The following is a 26,032-nucleotide window of genomic DNA, read 5'->3' as shown; positions in this document are numbered from 1 at the left end:
ATCACAGCAAATTTTCAATCATAAACCGGCTACGATAGACAGTACAGATCCAAATGAGTGATATAAAATCGTCCTCGACAAAATCAATGAACGAAACAAGCCCTTGATATCGTATATGTAGAGAGTGGTTTGGGCATTCCGAACACCGGCCGCTGGACAGCGCATTCTATGACCCGGCCTGCAATTGGGAGTTTTCGTGTATCAATCAAATTGAGACTCCCACAGAAGTCAAAATAGCAAAGCACAGGTCGCAATTTTAATTGAATCATAAAGTCATTGCAGTGACCTGTATCTTTGTTCGATATTGGACTACGATGATAATAGGGAAAAAAAATAAAAATATAACAAATTAGCGATACTTGGTTTCGATCCAAGGACATCAGGGTTATGAGCCCTGCGCGCTTCCGCTGCGCCACATCGCTTTTTAATAAGGAATGTGACGGAAAATCAACTGATGATGCCAAGAAAGATCACGTGATTCACATTTTTGTAGTAATAAGCTAGCTTCTATAATTGATGATTCGTTTATAGTCCGTTTTCCTTTTGCTTTTCCTTGCTGACTCGATTGCAGTAATATACTGGTTCCAACAAAATCTTAGCGTAAACGTGAAGATGAGTTCACGTGTTGAAGATTATCTGAAAATAAGAGGAGCAGCTGTGCAGCTACGCCAACCCTCTACATATTTCTTCCTGATAACAAGCAATAACGGTGATATAACGAAAAAGTGCTTCTATTTGTGATTATGAATCGCAGGACTAATCCAACTGCATTACAGCTACGCGAGTAATTGTAGTTCGACCCGAAATCCGGGCAGTTACCGCGTCCATATGACCCGATCGCGAAGTGTATTCAATGGCAAGAGGCTGGAGTTTATAATGGTTCGTAGGTCTTTATGGTCCACTCAATTGTATCGGTACAGCTCAATAAAATTACCAAAAACGCAGCTGACATCTATTGTACCAGCAAAACAAATGCCTCAAAAGGTCGCAACACGATTTCTCCAGCTATGTCGCTTCTATCATAATTTGTCATCAAAACCTTTCCTGGCTTACTATACTCCTTTGGCAGAGTCCACTTTGTCTCAGAATCCTTAAATGAGGTGACGATCAGCGCTTCTGTAGAACCATACACGCGCTTGTATGCAAACACGCTCTCATTTAGAGCATCCACGAGAGCGAATTTGCCGTACACCAGGACATCTCTAAACTCGCGACGCAGACGGAAAACGGATTGCCAGTATGCATAAACGCTAGAGGGATCGTTCACCTGAGATTCAGCATTCCACACCTTGTAGTCTTCATTGACGTCCATCCACGGTGTAACCCTACTGAACCCAGCATTATCAGTAGTGTCCCACTGCATCGGCGTTCTCGCATTATCTCGCGCTTTCTTCTGCATTTCAGCAAGAATACTGTCAAGTTCTTCTTGCGATGCTCCAGCGGCAACTTTTTCGTCGTAACGGTTAAGCGACTCGATATCGCGGTACTTGTCGATTCCCCACGATTTCGGCACATTCGCAAGGCCGAGCTCTTGACCCTGGTAAACAAAGATCGTGCCAGACTGGAACCCCAAGAATGTAGCCAACATTTTCGCGGCGACCTTGCGGACCTTTGGCCTGTCTGATGCGAATCGGGAAACAGATCTAGACTGGTCGTGATTCTCAAGATAAATCGCATTCCAGCCATCATTCACCTGCATGAATGTCTGCCACTTGTCGACAATTGCCTTGAGTTCCGTAAGGGCCCAGTTACCGGGAGTATATTTGCCGGTGGGACCGTGGTCAAGGCCGACGATCTCGAAATGGAAGATCATGCTGAGCTCGTTGCGGTCGAAGCCAACGGCCTTGATGATCTCAGCAGGATCGAACACGGATGGCATCTCACCTACGCTAAACGCATCATATTCTTTGAGAATTTTTCCGAGTCCTTGAAGATATTCGTGGAGACGGGGACCAGTCGCATAGTACATGGCACCTTTCTGGTACTTGGTAGAGGGATTGGTGATAGGCGCATCTGGCATGGCTGGGTCCTTGCTAATGTAGTTTATAACGTCCATGCGAAAGCCATCGACGCCTCGGTCGAGCCAGAAGCGCATGATGTCGTACACCGCTTCGCGCACTAGTGGATTTTCCCAATTAAGATCAGGTTGCTCCGTGGCAAATAAATGAAGATAGTACTCATCGCTGTTGTCATCATACTCCCACGCGCTTCCTGGAATCCAGTGTTAGCGACGAAATCGCGTAGATCTAAATGACTCTCACCTCCAAAATGTGATGACCAGTTGTTAGGCGGCTCACGAGTTCCGTCGGCGGCATACTTTGGCTTCTTCCAGATATACCAGTCACGATATTCGCTGTCCTTCGAGGAAATGGCCGACTGGAACCACGGATGTTGATCAGATGTATGGTTGACGACGAGATCCATGACAAACTTCAGACCGCGTTTGTGCAGGCCACTAATAAGATTGTCGATATCGCCGAGAGTGCCATATTTCTCATAAATATCTTTATAGTCCGAAATGTCGTAACCCATGTCCACTTGGGGTGACTTGTAGCAAGGACACAGCCAGACAATGTCAACACCGAGACCAGCGATATAGTCTAGTTCGGATACGATGCCCGGAATGTCACCGATGCCGTCACCGTTGGAATCTTTGAAGGACGCTGGGTAAATTTGATAGACATTTGACTCTTTCCACCAGGCTTGGTGACCGGGCAATTCTGTGATTGTCATTGTGTATGCGTGAAAGTAGAGATACCCGAAATATTAAGCTTAATAGTCGAGAATTTCGCCTGGTGGACTTTTATACCTCGACAGGGCCGAGGCGGTCGTACTTCGGGTCGGCGACCCCCCCCACCATCGATCTAGGCGACCCCGCTATCGGCGGCGTTTCTTCGCGATTTATCTCCTCCAGCTCAGCCGCACGGACGAACAGCGTACCTTACACGTCATGGAGGAACGAGACAGAGCGGAGAAAGAAGTCATCACTATTTCCAGACGGAAGAGTCATGAGATGGAGGATTTGAAGATCAAGGTTCGGGAACAAGAACGGAAACTTGGCATGGCGGATGAAGAGCGATCTAAACTATCGGCAGAGTTGATCCAATGCTATATTCTGCACAATATATGCATGCCCTGTTTTAGCTATGGGTGTATTGTTGGAAAGATCTATTTATTCCGTCCAGACATAAAAATTCTGGGTAATCAATCAGCTACATATGCCGTCTTCCGAATGCTTGTACTGTATCAGAATAGCATATTAAGTCCCCGAACACAAGAAGTATTATGTAACACTAGATGAGAGGAAAATATCTCGGTTGCCAAAATCGAATTATAATTGATTTCCTAATTGAAAAGCTTTTAGACGGGATCTTACTATCGTGGACATAATGCGCATGCAAAACGAAAGTCGTGGACCATGAGAGAGATATTTGAGTACGTAGTGACATAGATTCGGGAAATAGAAAACGGAACACGGTTTTGGCGGGTAACGAAATATCGTACTTGCCGGCGTACACTCAACTTTGCACAGCATTTCACCATTCTCGCTGGATTTCGCATGGCAGCTGAGTGGACTTGCGGATTACTGAGGGCAATTTATATAGACGATCAGGATAGGTCCGCTTAGCTGGCTCTAGCTTGTTTTGTGCGCAATTATAGCGCGGGATGAGCTCAGGACGCACTATGGAATGGCGAAACCCGAAACGACGTCATCGGAAAAGTCGGCTGCAAAGCTGACCCGAATTGTGTTTTGCCAGGTCTGCATATTGAACGTCGACACCTTCGCCAAATTGGGCGTACAGACTGGAGTCGGACCCGACTCCTAAATCCGAAGCGGAATTACCAAACAGCACGAAGCGACAGATAGATAGATAAAGTCCAGTTTCCCCCCGTGTGATCTCTTCATCCATCATCCGCTCAATTGCAATCCGATCTATTGGACAATGACTACTGGGTCAGTTTCTATGTTATCGCTGTGCTTGACTTAGTCCGCAACTTCAATTCTTTGATCAAGGACCATTTCACGACACAATCCATTCAGTTGCAACGCCGTGGATAGTGCTAACGAGTTAATTGTACAGACGTGTTTTCACTCTCAACACTGGCGCAGTAATTCCTGCACTCGGTCTCGGTACATGGCAGTCAGGGCCGAATGAGGTCTACGAGGCGGTTTTGGTATATTTGTTCATGGTGCTCAGTTGGATAATATCTTAACTCAATCGATGATTAGGTCGCACTGAAGGCTGGATATCGCCACATCGACACCGCTTACGTATGTGCCGACGATTGTCGCCGTAAAATATTCCGAAGCTAATCGGACAGGTCTACGGCAACGAGGCGGAAGTCGGTAAAGCCATTAATGACAGCGGCATCCCTCGCAAGGAAATCTTCCTGACAACCAAGCTTTGGGGCACATACCACACCAAGCCCGAAGTCAACCTCGACATTTCGCTCAAGAAGCTCGGTGTCGACTATGTGGATTTGTACCTCATTCATTGGCCATCACCCCTTAATCCGAACGGCAACCACGAGTTTTTCCCTACCTTGTCTGATGGCACGCGTGATCGTTTGAAGGATTGGGATTTTGTCAAGACTTGGGAACTTGTGCAGAAGTTGCCTGAGACGGGCAAGGCGAAGGCTGTGGGTGTGTCGAATTTCTCGACGGTGAATCTTGAGAAATTGTTGAATGCGCCGACCACGAAGGTCGTTCCTGCCGCTAACCAGGTCGAACTCCACCCCTACCTCCCGCAGCAGAAACTACTTGACTACGCAAAATCAAAGGGTATCCACATCACTGCGTACTCGCCCCTCGGCTCGACCAACGCGCCGTTACAGCAGGAGCCAGCCGTACAGGACATCGCGAAGCGGCTCGGCAAGTCACCCACGCAGGTGCTCATATCGTGGGCAATTTCGCGGGGCACTTCGGTTATCCCGAAGTCTGTCACTGCTGAGCGGATTATTTCAAACTTCGATGACTTCGTGTTGGAGGAGAAGGATATAGACGCCATTAATGCGATCTCGAAGACGAAGGCAAAGAGATTGGTTAACCCGAACTGGGGTGAGGTTGTTTTCCATGATGATTAGACGTGCGATTGATAGACTTTCTATGTGTATTGATAGACGTGCTCCAAAGAAAAATCAAAGTGATGATGCAGAATCTTATATAACCTACAACTTACATGATGCAAATGCCACTGTTATATTTCTACACAGTCGTTTAATCCAAATAACCAATACTCCATCCAAATAACATGTTCGCCAAATCCAACCATGTTACGAGTAATCAAACGGGCAAGCGTTCTAGGTCCCTGCCTTCCAAATCCTCGAATTTCCGTTTCGCTGACGCTTGGATATTGTCGCCGTCAAGCGGTTCTTGAAGACTCATCACATTCCGAGACTCGTGAAATGGTGATTGGAGGGGCAAGGGGAAATACGAATCATTCGCATCAGCGCTAATAGCACGTTCCGTCAAAAACCGAAGGCCACCCATTCCAACCCCACGAAGGACTGGACTCGCGACGCCAGTGGCTACTCGGTCAGCGTCAGAGCTAATTTGGACTATGCGTTTGCGAATGTCGGCCAGAGGGTGACAGGACGTGAGGTCGACAGCGTTCTCCTTGGCGAGCTTGACAGCCAGTTTCGCGATCCGGTGGGCAAGTGTCGGAGGTGGCGTGGGCCCCGCGAAAGGCGTAGCGCGCGGGTCGGAGAGATGCGTCTCCAGTGCACGGCACAGGATACGGTCTTGAGATGGTGTCCATTTTGACGAGAGTGAACCATCTGGAGGAGTGTCGGGCTCAGATGAAGAGTCTTCGTCAGTCGATGACGACCTTGTTGCCATTGGTCTCCGAGGAGCGGAAGTGACAAAGGGCGTGCACGGTGTTTTCTGATCCGCGTAGAAAACAGGCACCGGTCGGGCGGAGGCACCTGGCGGATATTCTATCCGCGCTCGCTTTGTCTGAGTCGATAGCGAAACCGGCAATGGGGACCATTGCGCACAGTGCATACTGTTGCTCGTCATTGCTCGAGTTCCCCGAGTCCCGGGGGTGCGAACCAATGCTGGAGATGCGAGAGGATGATGATCGTGCAGTTGCTGGCGTCCGCTGGACGTAGCGGCCAGGAATGGCGGAGGGAGAGTGATATCTGGAGGGCGCAGAGCACGGGACTTCATGACGATGAATTATCCGTGGACTATGAATACAATTACAAATGATGCTCAATGTAAAGGAATGGTGTGGAGACAATCTGTTGCCAGGAGGTGTTGTGTTTGGCGCTCGCGACGCGTAGTGTCACGTTCGTTGAAAAAAAAACGCGACTGCAAAATATGGTGCAACATTTTAGAGTTGTGATTATGAGTTGTGATTTTCAGGATCACAAGCGATGACGTATAATGGCCGAATTGTTTTGGTCACCGGACATCCTATGTGGAAGCATGTCCTATTTCAGCGATCTGTTTACGCTGCGATGAAGATCGACTACCTAACTGAGCAGAGTAGAGATCACGATTGCATCCGATTTGACACGGCAAATATTTGATTTGGTCTTATGTTTTGCGATCTCGACGGTCTGGACTGTGCAGTTTTGTGCTCCTGGGCACCAAAATCATAATTTATTATTGCTGGTACAAAACTCATAGAAATATGTCAGTACATAATGTCACGTGTGGCGCACGTTGAAATGGGGCTTGCTAGGGTTTATTTTAGGAATGGCAAAATTGTACGCAATCCGGCAGACGCTGTTCATCAATAAATAGTCCCGGTCGTTACTGATTTGCCTGTCTACGATTCCAACTCACACTCTCACTCAGCATCAGCTGTAACTTCGAGGAGCTTACGACAGATTGTCGACTCAGCAATCAGCATGTCCACTGTCGCCTATCGAGCCCTACACCTGCCACTAACTCCAGACATCCGCGGCACTCCCTCGCCCCAGCCAACCCATCTGTCCGTCCCTGGACTGAACACGCCAAATGGCCATCATCATGACTTTCCGCGCGTGCTCGAGTCTACGCCGTTCTACGCGGCCAAGCCGTTTGCCGGAAAGGAGGCTCAGATGGAGCATGGTAAGTATACCTGCCCTGTGGAACTTGATCTAGTTGTCGAATGCAGTCTAACAGATTTCTGCAGTAATGGACGAGCTTGACGGTCGTGGATTTATTCCGGACAACCTGATTGAGCATGAGACGAAGGTGCGTTTTCTTGTGGACCAGACGATTACATATCACATCTTGAGTTGGTGATTCTAGCTGCGAATTGATGCTAACATTCCGACTCAGTGGTTTTATAACTCACTCGGCATCGATGGTATGCTTCTTTCATGCAATGAATTTTCTTTTTGCGTTCTTCTTGTCAGCCATTTGGCCTGATCGGCTACGTCTGTCCCCGCATTTATGATGCTGTTGGGACTTCGACAGCCGCAGTTGAGCAGCTAGCTACCTGTGGCGTTGCGGTACGCACCTGGGCCACCATGTTAGTAGTGCACGTGCCCTGAAGCCGCATGAGCCGCAACATTTCACTGAAAACAAGAGCTTTGTCCGCAAAATCCGTAACTAATTCAGTGTTTACTTAGATCACTACTTTGCTGCCGAGTCAGTCGAAAATATCGCAAATCATATCCTGTCGATCTACGGCGCAAAAGTTGCTGCGTTCTCCCGCAAGGACCATAAGCTCGAGCTCCGGCTAGACCGTGAGGATGAAGACCGAGCGGTCTACATCGACACCAGCGTCCCCGGCGTCTCGAATCTATCCGGTCCGCAATACGAAGAGCGCATTGACGCGAAGTATCTTAATGGATCCGACAGCACCCGTGCTTATAGAGTAGAGACGTTCAGATCCGTTACAAAAGCGGTCGACGACGTGACTGAAGACGAGCCGCATCAGTTCCGCTGCTACTTCGTATACAAGTGCAAGTATCCCGATGTCGAAATCGCTCCTGGGGAGGTCGACATGCAGAAAATATCGGACAAGCTATTCTACGAAAAAGCCTCCGAGAACACGAAGAATATCTACAAGTCTGTTATTGAACGCGCTGTCCGCCAGATCTCCGGACCCGTGATTGAGATGTTTGAAATTGAGGGCACCCGAGAACGACGACTCATTATCGGCTATCGTCAGCGTTCGGCCAGCAACTACTTCTCTGCAATCTCTGACTTGTACCACTACTACGGAATGACGTCTACCCGAAAGTATGTAGAGCAGTTTAGAAACGGTGTTACGGTTATGTGCATTTATCTGTCTCCGTCGCCAAAGTCGGCCAGGTATCCGCCAATCGAGCATTCTATCCATCAGGTTATCAAGGAGGCCTCATTACTGTACTGTCTTCCAAAGAATCTATACCAGCCACTGTTTGCCGAGGGCGAGCTTAGTCTTCAGGAATCTATTTACGCGCACTGTGTGACAATCTTTGTTACACATTTTTTGAACCGTCTCGGTCCCGAGTTCGGCTCGCTCCTGTCGATCTTGCACGAGGAGAACTCCGCGCACCAGGAAGTTCTCAGCAAGATCAAGCGTCGATTGCGCCAGGAGACATTCACTCAGGAGTATATTTTCGACATCATCTCGTCCCAGCTCGAACTCGTGCGTCAGTTTTACCTGTCTTTCGCTTCGACGCACTATATCCAGTCCGCAGGCGAGGACCGGGAATTCTTGCCAACTCTGTCGTACCAGCGCCTCAAATCCAGCAGTGTCTTGACCGACGAAGAGCTTACCAAGCTTGTCCGCCGCAATGCTGCGAATGATCACCACATCATTGTCATGGACGAGTTCCATTTATTCAACAAGCACGTCCTGCGCACGAACTTTTACACGCCATCCAAGGTCGCACTGTCATTCCGTCTGGACCCGAAGTTCTTACCACCGCTCGAATATCCGCAGCCACTGTACGGAATGTTCCTCACTGTTGGCCAGGAGTTCCGTGGGTTCCATCTTAGATTCAGGGATATCGCGCGCGGCGGCATCCGTATAGTCAAGAGTCGTAGTGTGGAAGGGTATAATATCAATGCTCGCAGTTTATTCGACGAGAACTACAATCTTGCCAACACCCAACAGCGCAAGAACAAGGATATTCCCGAAGGCGGATCTAAAGGTGTTATTCTACTCGACTATGAGCATCAGGATAAAGCTACGGTTGCGTTCCAGAAATATATCGATTCAATATTGGACTTACTGCTTCCAATTCAGTCGCCGAGCGTGTCTAGTCCCATTGTGGATCTATACAAGAAGGAGGAAATAATATTTATGGGACCGGATGAGAATACGGCTGGTTTAGTCGACTGGGCCACATTACATGCTCGCGAACGCGGTGCGCCGTGGTGGAAGTCTTTTTTCACTGGCAAGAGTCCTGAGCTCGGTGGAATTCCGCACGACGAGTACGGCATGACGAGTTTGTCAGTGCGCGAATACGTAACTGGGATTTATCGCAAGCTTGATATTGATGGCACGACGGTGCGCAAGTTGCAGACTGGTGGACCAGATGGCGACTTGGGATCGAATGAGATTTTGCTGTCGAATGAGAAGTATGTGGCTGTGGTTGATGGCTCCGGCGTGCTCGCTGATCCTAATGGTCTGGATCGCGCCGAGTTGATCCATCTTGCAAAGCAGCGCAAGATGATTTCTAACTTTGACGTTTCCAAGCTGAGTATGGATGGCTACCGCGTGCTCGTTGACGAGAAGGACGTGGTGCTGCCGTCTGGAGAAATTGTCGAGAATGGCACTACATTCAGAAACTTGTTCCATCTCCGGGAAGGAAAGGAAGATGTTAATCTGTTTGTTCCCTGTGGCGGTCGTCCAGAGGCTATCAACATCAACAACGTGTCAAATCTCATTGTCAACGGAAAATCCGCGATTCCATACATTGTTGAAGGCGCCAATCTCTTCCTTACCCAACAGGCAAAGTTGAAGCTCGAGGCCAGCGGCGCCATCGTTTTCAAGGACGCCAGCGTTAACAAGGGTGGTGTTACGTCGTCTTCTCTGGAAGTTCTTGCATCGCTAGCATTTGACGATGAAGGATTTTACAAAAACATGTGCGTGTCCGACGGCAAGCTTCCGGAATTCTATAAAGCGTATGTCGAGGAAGTGCAAAAAATCATCAAAATGAACGCGTACCTTGAATTCGAAGCGCTGTGGCGTGAACACGAAAGAACCGGCCAGCCGCGTTCGATTCTATCTGACGAACTCTCGAACGCGATCACGAATTTGACTGAGGAGTTGCAGAATTCTCGGCTATGGGAAGACACAGTGTTCCGGGACATTGTACTCAAGGAAGCCTTGCCAAAATTGTTGCAGGACACCATCGGCTTGGAGACAATTATCCATCGCGTGCCGGTCGCGTATATGAAGGCAATATTCGGATCATATCTCGCTGGACGATTCGTGTACGAGAATGGCCCAAATCCGGGACAGTTTGCGTTCTTTGAATTTATGGTTAGGAAACGCCAGTTGGTAGATCAGTAATGGTGGTGGCTAGATGGTCGCCGCAGTAAGGACATTCGAGATTGACTGTGTATTTGTATTTTGTGTGCATGGGCTGGGTCGGATATTTCATGTTATAGATCGGCTTGCATCAACTGCGGCATATCGGGAATATAATATTTTTACTTATGTCTACATGTTTCGTCCTAAGAGTGACGGGACGGCTTGTAAAAGACTGCGGCTCATGCATCGTGCTCTGCAACACGTCCTAAATGCTGAGAAAGAACGTACCGATTCGTCCTTGAGATATATGTCCACAACCCACCACCGATGTTGAATTTGAAGCAAACTCTTCGTCGCAGTGATGACATCGTGATGGTAATGTATGATGAGTCGATAGTCCAATGGTACGTAGAGTTCTGGTAAGTTCTCCGTTTGGGTGCGAAGGTAAAGCGATGTTCCTAATCAGCAGCATCAACCTAGATCTTGACACGATAGGGTCAAGACGGAGACATTCTGCATATGCCCCAGGTGATTGAGTTTACCTCTAGACCAAAATACAAATCCGTACCCAGTCTAGTGTATGATGATTTATAAACAACTCAGGCGGAGAGATCAGCGTACACACACATAGATCATTATAAATAATCAAGATAGCTAAGTGATATACTGCAAAAGGAGACTCATAGATACCCAAATGTTTACTCAATTTGTTCTCAATAAGATGATGAGCCACCTAGCAACGAGTCTCACAGGGACATCATCTCTTGCATATCCGCAATGGTGATAGAAGGGTCCCACTATGTCGGCCTGCCGTGCATGACCTTTTGCCACGCGGGGCTTTTTGCCTTAAAACCGGCCCAGCGCCGCAGCTCCTGGGGAACGAGCTCGGCATTGTCGGCATCGATGCAGCGCAGCACGAGCGGAAGGAGATGGCTGTCGAGCACGGTGGGGCCCACCTGGGTGCCAAAGGTCCATTCCGCCTCGGTGTCGGAAGCACCGCTTTGCCTGCGGTGCTCTGTGATCTCTGCAAAGATGGCCCGCAGGTCTGAGCGGGCTTTGGCCACGATGGCTGGCTGGAAGGCTACGCCGTTGTTCTCGTTGTGGCTAAGTGATCGAGAGAGTCAGTGACGGCAGCGAGGGGCGGACGACAAGAACAGATGACAGAGGGACAATCGCAAGTCTGAGGAAACAGGAGGGGCGACGTACAATCTGAGCTTGGCCTCGAGAGCCATGCGGTATTCCGGGCTGAGATCAGTCTTCTTGAGAATATCCTCCACGGGTGAAGGGTTATGCTGCATCATCTCCGCTGTCGGGTTCTTGTTGCTGAACGACAGGCCATAGATGGCATGGATCCTCTCGAGGAGGTCCCTGATGACGGCGGCGTGTTCCGCCGGCAGCATGGCCGGGTAGTGCTTCTCGGCCAGGTGGAGCGAGATGGAGCGACTGTCGGTAAGTGGCTGCTCGAGGACGTTGCCGGTCATGGCGGGAACCTGGCCTTTGGGGTTCACCCTGAGCAGGTAATCCTCCTTCAGATTCTCGTACTTGCGGTGGTTGACGAAGCTAAGCGTGATCTTTTGGGGCGGCCTCGCGTCATGCGTCGTAGGGCCGAGTTGGACGGTGTGGCGAGCCATCATAGAGTAGAGGGAGAAGGGGGAGGAATAGAGCGTGTACTCCGCATTGCCCAAGTCAGCCATCCTGTCGGTGATTTGGGGGTGTTTTTGCTTAGTGACTAGGACAATTAAATCAGCAGCGTATAGAATGTCGACAATACGGTACTGAGGCGAGGGAGCAGTTCCTGCTCGAAATTGTTTGTGAGGTGTTAGATAATATTACTAGTAACGTAGTGCCTGGCCGAGAGGGAGAAACTAGGAAAAGGACGCGTTGGCACCAGGTCGAATGCAGGCCCGGAAAGCGGCCAAGCAGCGCTGAGTCATATCAGAGAGCCCCACTTACAGATGACTGGTGATCAATGTTCAATTTTCATAATCTAGATATGTTCAATTTTTAAACAGCACTCTAACTCTGGCTTTGCCCGATGGAACTAACTATAGGTAAAATAGTCTTTAAAATTAGCTCTTTAGTCTTTACTCAGTGTGGCGTATTCTGCAACAGCCCCAGATTTAAAAATTTTTATTTTATTAAATTAACTTCGTTATATATTATATCTGGATAGAGAGTTAGAAAAATTATAATATTAAATTAAAAATTAAAAGTTTATTAAAAATTAAAACTTTGTTTAAAAATAACATTGTCAGATGGGACGAGAAGCGATTCAGTGGTCATGCCATTCGCGTCGAGGACCACGGCCAGATGAAGATTTCAGTCTCGACTACCAATGGCATGGGTCAATAAATATCCGCGTCTCAGAGATTTTTCCAGGCCATTGAGACCGAGAAGGAGAGCATTGGGATCGTATACTACGCTGTATCGCAGGTGAGCTTGGAGCAAGCGTTCCTCAGGATTGTCCACGAGCATGACCTCGTTGAGGAAGGCTATGTATAGGCCTTAAGCTGCCTTTATTCTCTGTGGGTCGCGTTTTTGGTTTAAATCTAGGGCTATAATGTATAAAATGACAACGTCGATGACAGAAAAATAGATTGTTTATAGACTCGGTAAATATTTATCTAACTTATTATATTATTATAATAAAATTATTTTTAATATTAGCTTTGAGTAAAGAATATTCTTATAAAATAGTCTTTTAGAAGAACTAAAAATTACAAATAGTAATATTGCCATAATCGAGTTACATAGTCCCAGAATTAGCCTAATGTTTAATGTAACCTCAGCATTAGTTATTTTATTCCGCGCTGTTGCAAGTTTTTCTTCAGAGATTCCTCCAGAACACACTGCGTAAATTGTGCCGTAGGACGAGGCTCTACAAACCGTGGGTGTACGTGTGGAGCTCAAGATTGGCGCTCAGCAGCTGTATGGATAAATGATTTACGTCTCTACTTTAGTTTACAGTGCCTTGCGAGCATATCCACTGGGAAGCCTCTGATATGTAATGGTTTCTGGTCCGTCTGATCGTTGCGACTTGACGACACAATTCTTGACTGTGAAATTATGATGGATTGCGTACCCGTTTACAAAATGCTCTGACTTGATCGACCGACTCAAGCGCGATGGTTGTTTTACCCTGCAGTTGCGAGGAATCAGTGGTAGCTGGATCAAGTATTAGTATAGTATCATAGTCCTTCAAGATTTTTGTCGGCTGAATAGAAGTGCGTGCCACCACAACCCGACGATTTTGTTTACACTTGAGTTTCAATTTGAACTGAATCCTTTGCTCCGCATGCCACAACTCATTGCTCTAAATATACCCATTAAATTCTGTTGGATTTCTTCTGTAATGCACGCTACTAGTATTCACTGAATGGATTAGCTGTACTGAAATCTAATACAGTACTCATCAACACAAGTTGCATTTAGTCGTCGGGTTTCGCGCCGTTCAGGATGTTAGTATGTATCTACTGATAAAAGATCTTTATTCTAAACACTGTATAGGCACCGCGCAATATCTCTCAGATCTCGTCATTCGGCCGATGACTCTCCGCTCTCCCCACTCGCAGCCACGACGCTATCTGGCAGACCACCGTCTCCGCGCAAGTTCCTGCCAATCCTATCACCGGTTCATCCGCCACTCGCGCGACTAATCAAATCGCTAAACCCACTCCTATCCCACCACCGCTCAGCCGCGTCTTCAACCCGCACGACCGCGCATTTACTCTCGTCATGGAGCGCCCAGACAGGCGACGACGCGGTCTCGGACGTGGCGGACAAGTTCGGCGTGTTACTCGCCGAGATGGCGAATCTCGAGGAATCCTATTCCGAGGGCATCGACGATGTCAAGATGGTCCTGAAAACAATCCAGGATGTTGAGAACTCCATTCGTCCTGCCAAAACGCACCAGACCAAACTTCGCGATCAGGTTAACAAGGCTTCAATTAAACCCGAGGCCGGCAGAAAGTTGGAGCAACTGGAGCGCGAGCTTGTGCGTGCTGATGCCGAGGTTTTGGTTGCTGATGCGCAGCTATTGAATGTTACGAGGGAGAGACTGCGCGTAGCGTGGCGGGTCCAGCTGGATGCGTTACAAGAGCGATGTGAGAAGGAGTTAGTCCTGGTTAAGTACGGCCGTGAGATTCTCAGATTCTTAGATGGAGAGATCATTGTTCCTGGTCAGAATCTGCGCGCGTATCGAGGTGAGGCCAAAACAAGAGACATCCTGGGAATGGTGGAGGACGAACTCCGAGGGTGGAGCCCTGGGTGGGGCAATGCTGGGGAACTGTGTGATGATGAGAATGTGAATGGGGATGTTTCTGTTGCAACTGCTGCTGCTGCCGCTGCTGCTTCGGCTACTGCTTCTATGGTCCTCGTGAGAAAGTGATTTGCCTTACGTTGCGCTTACTGTACTGAGATGGTTATAATAACTGTATATTTAATTGTTCTATAGTTGCAACATTCCTAATACTATGATAATACTAATCGCACCAAAATCAACACCAACCAGTAACCGATCCAAATGATGCTTTTGTAGCCCGTATCAAAATAAGTGGAGTACATAACGAAGATATGATACAAATGATCGAGGAGAGCGAACATGTACATGTATGCGTAGAAATAAAAACCTAAAAGTACTGTAATGAAAGTCTATTAATCTGCTGTACTTGCCATCAAAATCTCATCCTCTTGCTCGTGAGGCGAGAACGTCGGCGACTGCGACTTCTCGTTGGACCGCATCGACATATGCTTGCCGACTTCATAAAATGAGATCATGATAGCGCAAGACACGGACACCTTCATCATGCGTGGTCCTAAACCTCTAAATAGTCCCGGGACGCCTTCTTCCTTTGCGATCTTCCTCAATAATGCAAGCATGCTGTCCATAGTTGGATCGCGATTGCGCAAGACCTGTCTCCGCGTCTTCCCGACATCGAAAGGTGTCGTCACGAAAGCTGCAAAGCTTCCGGATATAGCACCGGCCACAAAGGCCTGGACAAAAGTCTCCGCCTCGCCCGGTGTCCGGCCATTGTTGTATTGATCCAGTACCTGCCGAGATTTCTCGTAGCCGGTCCAGTACACAGCAGAAAACGGCACATCCCGCCATAATGTGAGTGCTAAACCGCGCCACAAGGCGCCGATACCCTGCGTTCGAACCATAACTTTCACGCCATCCCAGGTCATTAAGAACGCGTCTCGAGATGATCTCGATTGTTGGCTTGATGATGCAACGGATTGTAATCGTGTGCGAAAAAGCTCAAATGGTGACACTGCTGTAGTTGAGAGCATTCTCGCGAAGCCGCCCGCTATTAGTGGCGCAAGCGTGCTTGATTGTATAGGAATCGCATCTCGCAGATGGTCGTACCCAACAAAGTAAATGACATTCGACGGAATTGTCATGACCAATGTAGGCGACAATCCACGCCATAAAGCGGTTATCCCCTCATTTCTGGAGACTTTTGTGAATCCATCCCACGTACCACTGAATAGTTGCCGCTGCGAATATTGTTGGACTGCGCATTCATCAAAATGTGACGCCACGCAGTAGTCGACTGAGGACGGCATGCTGAATACATCCCGGCAGCATGTCTTCACGCCTAAACCTGCTGTCGCTAGCTTGGGGACGTTTATTTCCGGCAGTGGATACGATTTCAGCGGCGATGGACTTGCTGGGACGCATTCTTGTAATTGCAGCCGGACACGTATGACATCGAATGGCGTGGCTGAGCTGTTAGCAACTTGTACAATAATTTCCAAAACGATATGATACATACCGACCAGCGAGTTTATAAGCGATCCCGAACACGCAGAGAGCATTCTCTGAAATGTGGTGATCCCGCCCTGTTCCTGACTCCCTCGGGAGGCAGATGAAGTCGACGAGCTCATTTCTGCCGTACCCTCAATACCTTATGGACACCTATGCACACTCTAAGAGTATTGAGAAAATGCGCGTAGTCGTCGATGATGATCGCGCCACCAGAGCTCAGGCAAGGAGAAGCCGAATCGATCGAATCGAGTATTTCTGAGAATCCCTTCAACGCCACACAAGGTATTATTTCGGTAGACTTCGTGAACAATAGCGGAAAAGAGTTCACTGTCTGCGTGAAAGTGAAACGGTCCTGGCGAATATCTTGCAGACTGTAGATTTCAGGCGGCCTTTTTCTGGGGGGAATTTATTACGTCCCGGGTATGATAGTGACTACCCGGCAGTACGAGCCCCATCAGTTTACTCGGCGAGAAGTTGGGAGTGAAGGCGGGTTTCCTATACAAGGGTCGTGCGGCTTTAAAGTTTACATGGGCGATGAGAATGATCTCATCGAATGACAATGATAATCATCATATTATACAGCCCTGACTGGATCACCCAAATAACGACATGCGTTGCCCATATGTATCCACCACCGCTTGCACTATATCAATTTGCCGCACATACTCCTGATGCTGCTCCGTCAGAGCAGCAGCTTCCACCTCCAAAATGGCAATTTGTCGCTTTAGTTCCTCGTTCTCTTCTTCTAACCTACGTCCCTTCTCACCCAAGATGTCGGAGAGTTGTCTCATGTATCTAGTACCTTCGTACAGTAGTTCTTTCCAATGTACTCTCATCATCTCATGAGCGTCTCCGTACGTCCTTGTCGGACCCAATTTATTGTCCACGCGTGATATTCCCATTAAATTCGTATTCGCCGCCTGGTGATCTCTCGTACATTGCTGGTTCACAAAACTAGACTCGTTAGACGACTCAGGCGGGGTAAATAATCTGTTCAAGTCGCTGTAATCCCGCCTCGCAGGCGTCGGCGTGCTGAGCTCCTCCACTCTCCGCCTCTTCGACGGCGTCAACATTGACTCATCCACACTGCTCATTAGCCTATCCAATTCTGGATCGTCAAAATCGTCCTCGTTCTCTACCGTCAGACTCGACTGCGCCGAGGAATTAGGCTGGCCAGCCGGGTGGCGGGGCCGGTTCACCGGTGTTTGCGGGGAAGGCAGTGTGCCCACAGGAGGATATGGCACCGGGCGGGTCGGTGTCGTAGGTATGGCACCGGGACGTGAGGGCGTTGCACCAGTGCGGGCTGCGAATTCGGGCGAGTCCTCGTATATGAAGAATTTGCAGCGGTTCTTATCCTGGAATTTAAGCGGGCAGGAGTAGTATGCTCGATTCTAGTCGAAGAAATTAATTATCGTTTAGATATTGAGGTAGGAGTAAGAAGAATTGGCTACATACGTCTTTGGCTACTCGTCTGAAAGAAGTGCGGGGCGGACTGCAGTCGCAGCTTCGTCATCTTAGCACTCCTGAGTCACTTACAATATCAATATGCATACCTCCATGTCCCGTCATAATACATTCCCTACTTCTCTCAGTATTCCATTCATTCATAAACATCACAGCTCAACTTACACCCATTTTACCTCCTCAGTACCCTGTAGTGTTCGCAGGTGTTGCAGCTTACTGCGCTACCGACATTCCGATTCTTTCGTTTGTTCAATATCAGTCGTCCTTCTGATCAATCAAATTTAATTCTCTCATTCTCATCAAACTTCAATACATGATTTGCTACATTCGTATCTTCATAATGAAATGACTATATCCTGATTGTTTACGCGCTCGTGGTCGCATAAACAGCGCTCTCGGAGAGCGACGACCCCTAACCCACAACAAGCATTAGAGTGCCAATTTCTGGAGGCATGTGCCTACGCAAATTCCTTTCGACAGCGTGGGATACATAAGGCAAACTGCAAAGTTCACCGAGCATAGACGCATATTTTGATTTGGCAAGTCCGATAAAACTGGAAAGCGAGACAATGTCGACTGAAGGTAGTGCGCATTTCACAGCGCCTGCTATTGGTGCCAACAAGAAAAATATCGGACTACGCAAAAACGGTACGTAACCAGCGCTACGGGGCTGTACCTGGCAAGCTAATTCTGGCCAGGCAAACAATGGAAAGAGAGCAAAACTCCGCAGCGCCTCCGAGCGATCGGAGTTCCCAAGACCGGATGGCAGAAGCGCGAGCAAGAGCGACAACAGCGAGTGGCGATGAAGGAGCGAGAGCGCGAGATGACAGAAGAGCGGAAAGAGGCAATTCGTGAGCGCGTTAGGAGGATAAAAGAGCGTGCGGAGGAGAAGGCCGAGAAGGAGCGGTATGCGAAGCTGAGTGAGAAAATGCATCGGAAGGTATGCTGTTGTTGTGCTATGTGCAATGGAGAGAATGCTAACTGGAGTGCTTAGCGAGTTGAACGGTTGAAGAGACGAGAGAAGAGGAATAAGTTACTCAAGGAACGTTAAACGAACTTGAAAGGCTATGGAAATAGAATTACATAGCTAATGAGAGCATTACAATCCTACTCCTAACAAATATTAGTGTGGCAAATAACCGCCGACAAAATGACGATTGCATTCCTTTCCAGGGAACACTACACATTATTAACCCTCCAAAACATTGTCTAGATCTTGCATTCCACGAATACAAATTCAAGTCACTGAAAAAGTAGCTGTACAACTGTCTGAATGCAAAACTGATTTACTTAGTCGGGTTACTCGGGCTTTCTGCTGGCGAGACTGGTGGGAAATCTGTCGGACTTGGTGGCGTACCGGGTTCGATAGGAGGCGACGATGGCGCAGCTGAAAGTTGTGGCGACGACGGGGTAGGGCGGTCAATGTCGTACGCTTCCTGTGGGACGACATGCGCAAAGTCATCGTCGGAGTCTTCGTCTGACGAACCAAACACCGTATCGTCGTCACGCACGGCTCGTGCGTCGTCTACAATGACAGGCGCGTATTGGTACCTGCCTGCGGTGTTTGTCCGGCTGAGATGGAACGAATCCGTACCATTTCGGCCGCGATACAAGCGGCTGGGTCGTGGCGCTCTGCCTCGCCAGCTTGTGAATAGTTGCGTCGCGATGACAGGAAGCGCGCTGACGAAGGCGACGACTGCCGAAACTGCCATAATCGGATATTTCACTAGCCCGTTATCCGTTCCCAAACCAATTCGTGTGTCGAAATCCGTCTCGCCAAGTCTGATCTGGCCGTATTGGCCATAGTAATGGTTGTAGAGCACGTATGCCACAACACCAGCCATACAAAACGGCAGCAAGATTAGAAAGAAAAGACCAAACCCGTGAATGCCTCGATGTATGTGTCCGAATTCATTCTCATGACCAGGACACGCGTGCAATTTACTGATGTCCCAATCCTCACCGCCCTCGCAGGTGCTAAGTGGAATTTTGCGGTATCCAGTGGGCTCAGAATATTCGATGCGCCCAGGGAATGTTCGGCAACTTTCCTTGTGATCAGGGGGGTCAAATCCCGGTACTAGTGTGCAACTACCATCGGTGGCCAAATAATAATTCTCATCACATTCGTAGTCGAGACGCGTGCACGAGCAATTGCGAACTTCCTGATGAGGTTGAGTGATTTTTTCGCCGATGTAGCACAAGCGATCGGGAAGCTTGCGATGATACAGAGTTTCGTGGCCAAACAGGCAATTCGTCGTCGCGCCTGGTCTAGATGGTGCCCAGAGTTCAAAGTCGTCGTGTGTCTCATCCTTCTCGTTCAGCACGCACTGGACATCTCTGGTACCCGTGAAGTCGACTTGGATGAGTAATGTCTTGTCGGATGCATCGGCGGCCGGCCTGGCGTGGATCAAGAACTTGCGGCTAGTGTCAGATGGCACCGTGCTGATATCGTAGACCGTGACAATATCGTCGAAGAACTTGAGCGTTTCCCATGACTGTCCCTCGTCGAATGTATATCTGAGTGTGTTTGTGGGCACCGGACTTTCGACAAGGATAATGATCGAACCCTGGTCGCCGTACTCCCACATGTTCGTTCCCTTTGCAAGTTCCTTCCACGTCGCCCCACCATCATTAGTGAGGTACGTGTTCCCGTCGCCGTATTTTGTCAACGATGGACCGACATTACCGACGCCGACCATGAGTCCGACAGCCGAAGCAGAGGAGTACGTATCACGGACGTCAAAGCGCTCGGTGTATCCGTGCAGGTTCAGCGAGCACTCCTCGCCGGCGGTCGTGCACCCGGTAGACTTGCCAGTAGAATCAACCGAAGGCGGCGCCAAGAACTGCCATGAAGCTCCATCATCGAATGTGATTTTTGACCGCAGCTTCTTGGCGTCGCCGCCAACGGCTTCCTTCGGATTCGACACGATGTTCACAATAGAGATACCTTCGATTCCCTGCATCTTCTCAAAATCGACGAACCCGTACTGATTTCTGTTTGCATTCTCGATCGACGTGACGTACGACGTACCGTTCGAATTCGATTTGAGAATCGTTCCATACTCGGCCCCGCGCTGGCCGCTGACCGTGCAGTGCAAAACGATCGCCTTTGTCGAGGTATCGAGAATCGTGTACGCCGTTTCGAGCTCGACCGTGAATGTAGGCGGCCACTTTGCATGAGCAAATGTGGCTCCGTCGATAGACACGTCCATGCGGAGGTTGACACCGTCCACGGTAGCTACGATCAAGAAATCATTCTGGAGGGCAAACGCGAGGGTGTTTTCAAAGTGTACATTCTCGTTCTTGAAGTAATCTGTCGAGGAAACAAGCCGCACAAACGTGCTAAAGCCGCTGCTTTTTACGTCGCGGCCACAAAATATCAGGTTCTCATCCGTGGGCTTCTGCAGACCAACGACAAACATGCACTGCCTCGCATCAGACATGAGCGGCGACCATGAATTGCCGTTGTCATGGCTATAGTGTGTCTGAAGCTGAATCGTGCAGTCCAGAGGATTGGCGCAGTCCGCCAGGCCATGCCATATTAGCCATTCCGGGCGATCTTTGTGGAAAGAGAGGATCTGAGATTCCAAAACTGGTGCCGTCGGGGTTTTCCGCTCGCGAAACGTCTTCCCGAAGTCGGTCGAGACATAGATCGCGGAGGTGTTTGTGATGAGGTAGACATTGTTGGTGTTATGGGGGTGGGGATAAATCGCGATGATGTCATTCGAGGTTGCCACCTTTTGCCAATTTGCGCCGTGATCCTCGGAGACATATGCGACTTTCGACGCTGTCCGGAGAATGACGGATTCCTGCTTGTCCTTTGAGTCCTGTGGGCGCTCGAGGTAGTAGTACTCTTCGACCTGGCTCTCAATAGTATTGGATATGAGACCGATGTTGTCGTCCGCAGTAACATGCGGCGAAGACAAGTTGACGAGTTGGACAGTTGAGATCTGCGAGTCGCATATTAGTATGTGGATTGGAGATCAGTGATGAGACGCACATCAGACTCGATGGAGAGGTCCTTAGCGGCTGCGCATACAGCGTTCAGTAGTAGCAGCCGCAGTAGGAGCAGCACGCCAAAGTAGCGAACCATAGTGTCCTGTGGTCAAACAGTCGGAAAAATGCAAGCAGTCCGGCAGACTGAGAAAAAGTGTTCGGGGCTGAATGATATTCAACTAACTGATTGAGCAGCAAAGTTGAGATTCGGTGTTTCGTTATAAACGAGTGCGCACCATCTGAAGAGGCCATTGCGCTGACGACAGTACGCACGTGAATATCACGTGACAGCCACTTTGAGTTTTCGTCAGCGCACGCAACGACACTGAACCGACATCACCGTTTTCACATCGAATCGGATACGGTGATACGCAGCGTCCAATGGTGAGCTTCGGTCTGAATGCACCGGTCCTGAAGTCTACGGTCACGAAATGTCCGTGATAACTGAACACGAAGACAGTTCTTCAGATAGCAAGCATACCATATTGCTGCTATATCTGTTTGCGTTTTATTCTTATAAGTGTATAACTGTTGCAGTCCTGGTCGTACCCCATCAAGAGATCATACGCGTACTGATGTATATAAATGCGTCAGCACAAATGACTGTTTTTTACCATATATATAAGAGCGATTCGCAAAAGGGACTGCCCATGATCAGACACTAGTCCCACATCTTTCCAATACGTTGACCCTATAAACATTTCATTGCAAGATAGGAAATATACAATCGAGATTGCAAAATTACAATTAAGACAAACAACCGTAATGCGAGATGCTGCATCCGTCTTTCGCGACCAATTCCCTATCCCGTGCCGTAAATCTGATATTGGTTCTGTAATTACACTGCCACAATGATCCATTTGGTTACTTTTTCGCCGCTTCTAGCTCTTTGATGCGCTCCTCGACCTTGGAAACGTGACGCTGGAGATGCAAGAGATCTTCGAGCAGGAGGGAGTTTGAGTCGCGGTAGACGTCGAGGACGTAGTAGTAGCCGAATAAACCGGTGACAGTCGTTCCGAGCAGGAATCCGAAAAGGCTGCTACATGTTAGCGGCGGCTGCGGTAGTGGAGATCAGTAAAAAACATACGCTCCGCGGACACCGCCAACGGGCTTGCGAGGCTTCTTGGCGGAGGCGGTGGGTGCGCCGACAGTCGCGGTGTTGGATCTCGCGGCGGAGATGGAAAGTTGCCGGATGTTGCCCACGACAAAGCGAGTGTGGGTAAACTTTCGTAGTAGTGGTGACATTGTGAGTGTCCTAAAATAGTACTATAGTCGAAATGAAGTCTGTATGAATGTAATGTGGCCGTGAAATGGCGTGTTGCCGATTGGATCGCGGAAGGAGTATAGGGAATGGATTGTGAGAGGGTGGGGGATTAATGACGATGATGGTCGACGTTGGAGAGGACGCGGAGTGAACCAAGTAGGCAACCGGTTCAAAGGAAATCAGCCAGTCGGGCATTTCTACGCTAAATCGAACCGCTCCTGAACCGGGAGATTCGGCTTGTTCATAAAAGATGCTCATTACAGTGACCACCACAGGTAAATACGCTCAAATGGCATATCGGATAACTATGGCTATGCAGTGCTGGAGTCGCAGCATCGACTACTCTACGTTCGCTGATTACTGATCGCCTTCGGAAGCCACTGAGAGTCGATTAATGAATGTCTCAGCGACATAACTCAGTCGTCAGCAACTCACAACATTACGACGTATTCCACCATTTGAAGACATATATCAATAACATTAATCCTATTGTTACAAAGTGGTCTACAAAACAGTGAATAATATCCTACAAGCAATACCTGCTACTCCTGTGCCACCTGCGGTAACGGTCCGTCGATGCTATTGTCCCACAAGACTCTCTCAACACCGCTCGCATCTCGTCCACCAGCTTTGATGCCCGTCCGCTCCTCGACCTCCTTCACGATCCGGTCTAACTTGCTCTCCGCGTCCTCAAACAGTCGGAGTCCGCTGCCGGACTCCGTCGAATCGCGATCTACCAATCTCGCAAGCCTTCTCTCTCCTTGCTTCAATGCTGCGACCTTGCCCTCCCGAATCTCGAACAGATTCTGCGTGTAAAGCTCATCAACACCGCCTACCTCCTCCGCCAATCCCTCAATCCGCTCCTTCAAAGCCTCATGAGAGACCCATACATTCCCGGTATTGCCCCGCGTGGAGAATATTCCCGGCGCAAAGATCTTATCGGACTGGTACGCAGATCCGAGAACTTGCTCCATCCACTCATGATGTCGCGCGTACCGCGACGCGGAGATCTCCCGCGCTGAAACTGTGTCAAGTTCGTCCGCAGCCCCCACCATGTCTTCGTCGTCGAGACTGAGCAGCAAGCTGTGGTGCGCAGCGTATACAGAAGCCGGTGGACCCTGTGATTGTGACTGTTGCTGTTGAACAGAAGATGAAACTCCATGAGGCACTTGTCCTGGCACACCTGGCATTTGGCCAGAGACAGGACTATGTACGCCGAGTTGCATCTGCGGGATGTGGTGCGCTGGCGCGGTATAGCCGTGTTGTGGGGGTTGCTGTTGCAGGTGGTGAGGTGGTGGTACGGGACCGTCCACGCGCATCCGTTTGGCGGCCGGCGACATCGGCATCGGCGGTGCTGGGTGGTGGTACATTGTGTTGAGAAGCTTTACGTTGGATGTTTAGTCGATAATCAATATGGCGAGTGTCACTATGTCGTAACTCGTAAATATTAATACACCGTAAAGTACTCCAATGTGTTATTCAAATGGATTGAGATGTTAAATCTGATGTGTGTCCGTACGACGATTCAGTAGTGTTGATGTTCCCAGTCATCGTTGGCGGGTTTCTCGGAAAAGCGGCTGAGGTGGTGTGGGAACTCGACGGTTTAGGGTTACTCAAAGCTAAGTCAGATGTTTAGTGTTTTGCCTCTACCTAAGTATAATTTTATTTCGGTAAGCAAACGCGCAGGCAACCTCAATCCAAGTTAAACGATAGCAGCGACTCTCTAGCTGGTTCTCATTGCGAAAGGCTGACCGATAGTTGTCAAATCACATAGCGTCTTGACTGCGGCCGTGAATCTAGCCGTGTGACGATAACCAATTTCAAACATTAATATCGCGCGGAAGGTTTTGTGGTCGACAGAAAAAAGTTCCGTCTCCGAATGACCCCTATGCGAACTGGCTGTAGAAAGGCGTTATATAGTACTCTCTCGTTAATCAGTTGCGAACACTCACGTGCTCTCCGAAGCTGAAATATCCAGCAAGAGCCACCTCAGGGGAGTCGGGACTCATGCATTTATGATTGTTTCTAGATGTCGGTGTAGATAATGTTCGGGACAACAACCTCGCCTATAACCAGCTTCACTGACGGATACAGATGAGTTGAGGTTACTCTCGACGTCATCAGCTTCAGAAGGGAACTGAGGCGGGTGTGGTAAAGTCAATATTAAAAGCCCCAAATAAATTACAAACACAAAATGCATTTTAGTTCTATATAAACAATCTATTTCTTCTTCGCATCCTCCTCCGCGATCAACAACCCAGTATTCTCCTTTAATGCCCGTCGGGACTTTCTGACAGCCTCATCAACCTTTGCGCGACTATCCTTCCTAAACGTATCCACTTTCTCTACGAAATTCGTAATCGCATTCTTCGTTTTCAAATGCGCATTCGCAACCTTGGGCGCCATGACTTCGAACTTCCAAATCAAATTGCCGACATTGGTATAGGTAATCGGCAAAAAGTACGCGAATGCGGCCACACCGAACGCGCCGGGTACGAGTAGGCCACGTACAACAACATTCCTCTTGCGTGCAACAATGCTCCCCGTGAGTGTTGCGACAAGAACATATATAGCACCGGGCAACAACGGCTCCTCCTCGCTCTTCAGCTCCGAAACAGTGGTCGTAACAGTGGATTCTGCGGAAAGATATCTCTCCATCGCCACGTCGAGGTGTACCAAGATAAACTGCGTTGCCCGACTCAATGACTCGCGCGCGGACTTGACGTATGATTCCAGGACTGGGGGAGGCTGTTTGATCACGATCGGAGGCGCGGATTTCGGGACTGCCGCTTTCTCCTCGTCGTAGATCGATTTTTTCTCCTACCAATGTTAGACTGACATAGCAATTTAGTAAGGTAAAATATATATTTTTCGTACAGTCTCAGCTTTGATTATGGGGACAGAGTTAATCAGGAGCGCGCCGCCTGTTGCGCCAAGTGCGATAGATGCCGCGAGCGTGCGGGTTGGGTGCATCGCGGCCTGCTCCTCGTCAGTTCCAATTCTTCCATACACAGCAATTCTCTATATGCTAATACATAAAAAATAAACACATACGTGACGGCCAGTAAACGAAAATCCTCGGGTGAAGGACATTATGATGAATTGATTGTACAATAGGAGATGCGGAGGCTG

General features: G+C 48.9%; 14 protein-coding genes and 1 non-coding gene across 15 annotated transcripts; 5 read left to right on the top strand and 10 right to left on the bottom strand.

Annotated features, from left to right (window-relative positions):
- Nucleotides 1-350: 350 nt before the first annotated feature.
- V1508DRAFT_t88 lies at nt 351-422 on the bottom strand. The gene has a single exon. It is a non-coding gene; the product is annotated as a tRNA-Met (tRNA).
- Nucleotides 423-876: 454 nt separating this feature from the next.
- On the bottom strand, nt 877-3,001 carry V1508DRAFT_424561 (glycoside hydrolase superfamily). Its single transcript, XM_066941313.1, has 2 exons — nt 2,262-3,001; nt 877-2,211 (listed from the first exon to the last, which is right to left on the bottom strand). The coding sequence occupies exons 1-2, from the start codon at nt 2,731-2,733 to the stop codon at nt 953-955; spliced, it is 1,731 nt and encodes a 576-aa protein (XP_066793502.1). The 5' UTR covers nt 2,734-3,001; the 3' UTR covers nt 877-952.
- Nucleotides 3,002-3,218: 217 nt separating this feature from the next.
- V1508DRAFT_406281 (NADP-dependent oxidoreductase domain-containing protein) lies at nt 3,219-5,085 on the top strand (the record flags this gene model as incomplete). The annotated part of the gene is made up of 4 exons (XM_066938764.1): nt 3,219-3,238; nt 4,083-4,176; nt 4,232-4,273; nt 4,324-5,085. 4 exons carry the CDS (start codon nt 3,219-3,221, stop codon nt 5,083-5,085), a joined length of 918 nt encoding a protein of 305 aa, XP_066793501.1.
- V1508DRAFT_424554 (uncharacterized protein) lies at nt 5,065-6,342 on the bottom strand. The gene has a single exon (XM_066941312.1). The coding sequence runs from the start codon at nt 6,167-6,169 to the stop codon at nt 5,285-5,287; it is 885 nt and encodes a 294-aa protein (XP_066793500.1). The 5' UTR covers nt 6,170-6,342; the 3' UTR covers nt 5,065-5,284.
- A 377-nt stretch (nt 6,343-6,719) lies between these two features.
- On the top strand, nt 6,720-10,624 carry V1508DRAFT_424551 (Glutamate/Leucine/Phenylalanine/Valine dehydrogenase-domain-containing protein). The gene is made up of 4 exons (XM_066941311.1): nt 6,720-7,060; nt 7,125-7,186; nt 7,274-7,301; nt 7,567-10,624. The coding sequence occupies exons 1-4, from the start codon at nt 6,859-6,861 to the stop codon at nt 10,446-10,448; spliced, it is 3,174 nt and encodes a 1,057-aa protein (XP_066793499.1). The 5' UTR covers nt 6,720-6,858; the 3' UTR covers nt 10,449-10,624.
- A 531-nt stretch (nt 10,625-11,155) lies between these two features.
- On the bottom strand, nt 11,156-12,401 carry V1508DRAFT_457726 (uncharacterized protein; the record flags this gene model as incomplete). Its single annotated transcript, XM_066942689.1, has 3 exons — nt 11,616-12,401; nt 11,231-11,513; nt 11,156-11,206 (listed from the first exon to the last, which is right to left on the bottom strand). The coding sequence occupies exons 1-3, from the start codon at nt 12,101-12,103 to the stop codon at nt 11,156-11,158; spliced, it is 822 nt and encodes a 273-aa protein (XP_066793498.1). The 5' UTR covers nt 12,104-12,401.
- Nucleotides 12,402-12,744: 343 nt separating this feature from the next.
- V1508DRAFT_399773 (Eisosome component PIL1-domain-containing protein) lies at nt 12,745-14,796 on the top strand (the record flags this gene model as incomplete). The annotated part of the gene is made up of 2 exons (XM_066938279.1): nt 12,745-12,842; nt 13,917-14,796. 2 exons carry the CDS (start codon nt 12,745-12,747, stop codon nt 14,794-14,796), a joined length of 978 nt encoding a protein of 325 aa, XP_066793497.1.
- A 31-nt stretch (nt 14,797-14,827) lies between these two features.
- Nucleotides 14,828-16,566, bottom strand: V1508DRAFT_424543 (mitochondrial carrier domain-containing protein). The gene is made up of 2 exons (XM_066941310.1): nt 16,184-16,566; nt 14,828-16,132 (listed from the first exon to the last, which is right to left on the bottom strand). The coding sequence occupies exons 1-2, from the start codon at nt 16,293-16,295 to the stop codon at nt 15,063-15,065; spliced, it is 1,182 nt and encodes a 393-aa protein (XP_066793496.1). The 5' UTR covers nt 16,296-16,566; the 3' UTR covers nt 14,828-15,062.
- A 164-nt stretch (nt 16,567-16,730) lies between these two features.
- V1508DRAFT_424541 (uncharacterized protein) lies at nt 16,731-18,015 on the bottom strand. The gene is made up of 4 exons (XM_066941309.1): nt 17,806-18,015; nt 17,730-17,755; nt 17,632-17,680; nt 16,731-17,567 (listed from the first exon to the last, which is right to left on the bottom strand). Exons 1-4 carry the CDS (start codon nt 17,809-17,811, stop codon nt 16,770-16,772), a joined length of 879 nt encoding a protein of 292 aa, XP_066793495.1. The 5' UTR covers nt 17,812-18,015; the 3' UTR covers nt 16,731-16,769.
- A 105-nt stretch (nt 18,016-18,120) lies between these two features.
- On the top strand, nt 18,121-18,835 carry V1508DRAFT_424539 (uncharacterized protein). Its single transcript, XM_066941308.1, has 3 exons — nt 18,121-18,288; nt 18,339-18,580; nt 18,635-18,835. Exons 1-3 carry the CDS (start codon nt 18,210-18,212, stop codon nt 18,689-18,691), a joined length of 378 nt encoding a protein of 125 aa, XP_066793494.1. The 5' UTR covers nt 18,121-18,209; the 3' UTR covers nt 18,692-18,835.
- V1508DRAFT_457722 (uncharacterized protein) lies at nt 18,659-21,839 on the bottom strand. Its single transcript, XM_066942688.1, has 2 exons — nt 21,641-21,839; nt 18,659-21,590 (listed from the first exon to the last, which is right to left on the bottom strand). The coding sequence occupies exons 1-2, from the start codon at nt 21,731-21,733 to the stop codon at nt 18,927-18,929; spliced, it is 2,757 nt and encodes a 918-aa protein (XP_066793493.1). The 5' UTR covers nt 21,734-21,839; the 3' UTR covers nt 18,659-18,926.
- A 151-nt stretch (nt 21,840-21,990) lies between these two features.
- On the top strand, nt 21,991-22,327 carry V1508DRAFT_424537 (uncharacterized protein). The gene has a single exon (XM_066941307.1). It carries the CDS (start codon nt 22,068-22,070, stop codon nt 22,299-22,301), a length of 234 nt encoding a protein of 77 aa, XP_066793492.1. The 5' UTR covers nt 21,991-22,067; the 3' UTR covers nt 22,302-22,327.
- On the bottom strand, nt 22,140-23,005 carry V1508DRAFT_424536 (uncharacterized protein). Its single transcript, XM_066941306.1, has 2 exons — nt 22,724-23,005; nt 22,140-22,672 (listed from the first exon to the last, which is right to left on the bottom strand). Exons 1-2 carry the CDS (start codon nt 22,879-22,881, stop codon nt 22,501-22,503), a joined length of 330 nt encoding a protein of 109 aa, XP_066793491.1. The 5' UTR covers nt 22,882-23,005; the 3' UTR covers nt 22,140-22,500.
- Nucleotides 23,006-23,316: 311 nt separating this feature from the next.
- On the bottom strand, nt 23,317-24,524 carry V1508DRAFT_424534 (uncharacterized protein). Its single transcript, XM_066941305.1, has one exon. The coding sequence runs from the start codon at nt 24,268-24,270 to the stop codon at nt 23,443-23,445; it is 828 nt and encodes a 275-aa protein (XP_066793490.1). The 5' UTR covers nt 24,271-24,524; the 3' UTR covers nt 23,317-23,442.
- A 596-nt stretch (nt 24,525-25,120) lies between these two features.
- Nucleotides 25,121-25,873, bottom strand: V1508DRAFT_359841 (apolipo protein O-domain-containing protein; the record flags this gene model as incomplete). The annotated part of the gene is made up of 2 exons (XM_066937123.1): nt 25,121-25,720; nt 25,778-25,873. 2 exons carry the CDS (start codon nt 25,871-25,873, stop codon nt 25,121-25,123), a joined length of 696 nt encoding a protein of 231 aa, XP_066793489.1.
- Between the last annotated feature and the right edge of the window lie 159 nt (nt 25,874-26,032).

Source organism: Lipomyces doorenjongii, assembly GCF_038497915.1.
Source record: "Lipomyces doorenjongii strain NRRL Y-27504 unplaced genomic scaffold V1508scaffold_69, whole genome shotgun sequence".
NCBI classification, from domain to species: domain Eukaryota; kingdom Fungi; phylum Ascomycota; class Lipomycetes; order Lipomycetales; family Lipomycetaceae; genus Lipomyces; species Lipomyces doorenjongii.
Note: the sequence above shows the minus strand (reverse complement) of the source record. Positions and strands in the feature narration are given on the sequence as shown.

Excerpts from the sequence above, each read along its gene's own strand:
- V1508DRAFT_424534 (XM_066941305.1), bottom strand. The coding sequence starts at position 24,270 with ATGTACCACCACCCAGCACCGCCGATGCCGATGTCGCCGGCCGCCAAA.
- V1508DRAFT_424539 (XM_066941308.1), top strand. The coding sequence starts at position 18,210 with ATGTCGACTGAAGGTAGTGCGCATTTCACAGCGCCTGCTATTGGTGCC. Across the intron at positions 18,289-18,338 it reads TATCGGACTACGCAAAAACG|GCAAACAATGGAAAGAGAGC; the intron begins GTACGTAACCAG and ends AATTCTGGCCAG. Across the intron at positions 18,581-18,634 it reads GTGAGAAAATGCATCGGAAG|CGAGTTGAACGGTTGAAGAG; the intron begins GTATGCTGTTGT and ends TGGAGTGCTTAG.
- V1508DRAFT_424561 (XM_066941313.1), bottom strand. The coding sequence starts at position 2,733 with ATGACAATCACAGAATTGCCCGGTCACCAAGCCTGGTGGAAAGAGTCA. Across the intron at positions 2,212-2,261 it reads CTGGTCATCACATTTTGGAG|GAAGCGCGTGGGAGTATGAT; the intron begins GTGAGAGTCATT and ends ACTGGATTCCAG.
- V1508DRAFT_424543 (XM_066941310.1), bottom strand. The coding sequence starts at position 16,295 with ATGAGCTCGTCGACTTCATCTGCCTCCCGAGGGAGTCAGGAACAGGGC. Across the intron at positions 16,133-16,183 it reads GCTTATAAACTCGCTGGTCG|CCACGCCATTCGATGTCATA; the intron begins GTATGTATCATA and ends CTAACAGCTCAG.
- V1508DRAFT_424551 (XM_066941311.1), top strand. The coding sequence starts at position 6,859 with ATGTCCACTGTCGCCTATCGAGCCCTACACCTGCCACTAACTCCAGAC. Across the intron at positions 7,061-7,124 it reads GGAGGCTCAGATGGAGCATG|TAATGGACGAGCTTGACGGT; the intron begins GTAAGTATACCT and ends AGATTTCTGCAG. Across the intron at positions 7,187-7,273 it reads TGATTGAGCATGAGACGAAG|TGGTTTTATAACTCACTCGG; the intron begins GTGCGTTTTCTT and ends ATTCCGACTCAG.
- V1508DRAFT_424554 (XM_066941312.1), bottom strand. The coding sequence starts at position 6,169 with ATGAAGTCCCGTGCTCTGCGCCCTCCAGATATCACTCTCCCTCCGCCA.
- V1508DRAFT_424541 (XM_066941309.1), bottom strand. Across the intron at positions 17,681-17,729 it reads TATTATGACGGGACATGGAG|CTGCGACTGCAGTCCGCCCC; the intron begins GTATGCATATTG and ends AAGATGACGAAG. Across the intron at positions 17,568-17,631 it reads TCAGACGAGTAGCCAAAGAC|AATCGAGCATACTACTCCTG; the intron begins GTATGTAGCCAA and ends TTCTTCGACTAG.
- V1508DRAFT_457722 (XM_066942688.1), bottom strand. The coding sequence starts at position 21,733 with ATGGTTCGCTACTTTGGCGTGCTGCTCCTACTGCGGCTGCTACTACTG. Across the intron at positions 21,591-21,640 it reads ACCTCTCCATCGAGTCTGAT|ATCTCAACTGTCCAACTCGT; the intron begins GTGCGTCTCATC and ends TGCGACTCGCAG.
- V1508DRAFT_424536 (XM_066941306.1), bottom strand. The coding sequence starts at position 22,881 with ATGTCACCACTACTACGAAAGTTTACCCACACTCGCTTTGTCGTGGGC. Across the intron at positions 22,673-22,723 it reads GTTGGCGGTGTCCGCGGAGC|CCTTTTCGGATTCCTGCTCG; the intron begins GTATGTTTTTTA and ends AACATGTAGCAG.
- V1508DRAFT_424537 (XM_066941307.1), top strand. The coding sequence starts at position 22,068 with ATGTCCGTGATAACTGAACACGAAGACAGTTCTTCAGATAGCAAGCAT.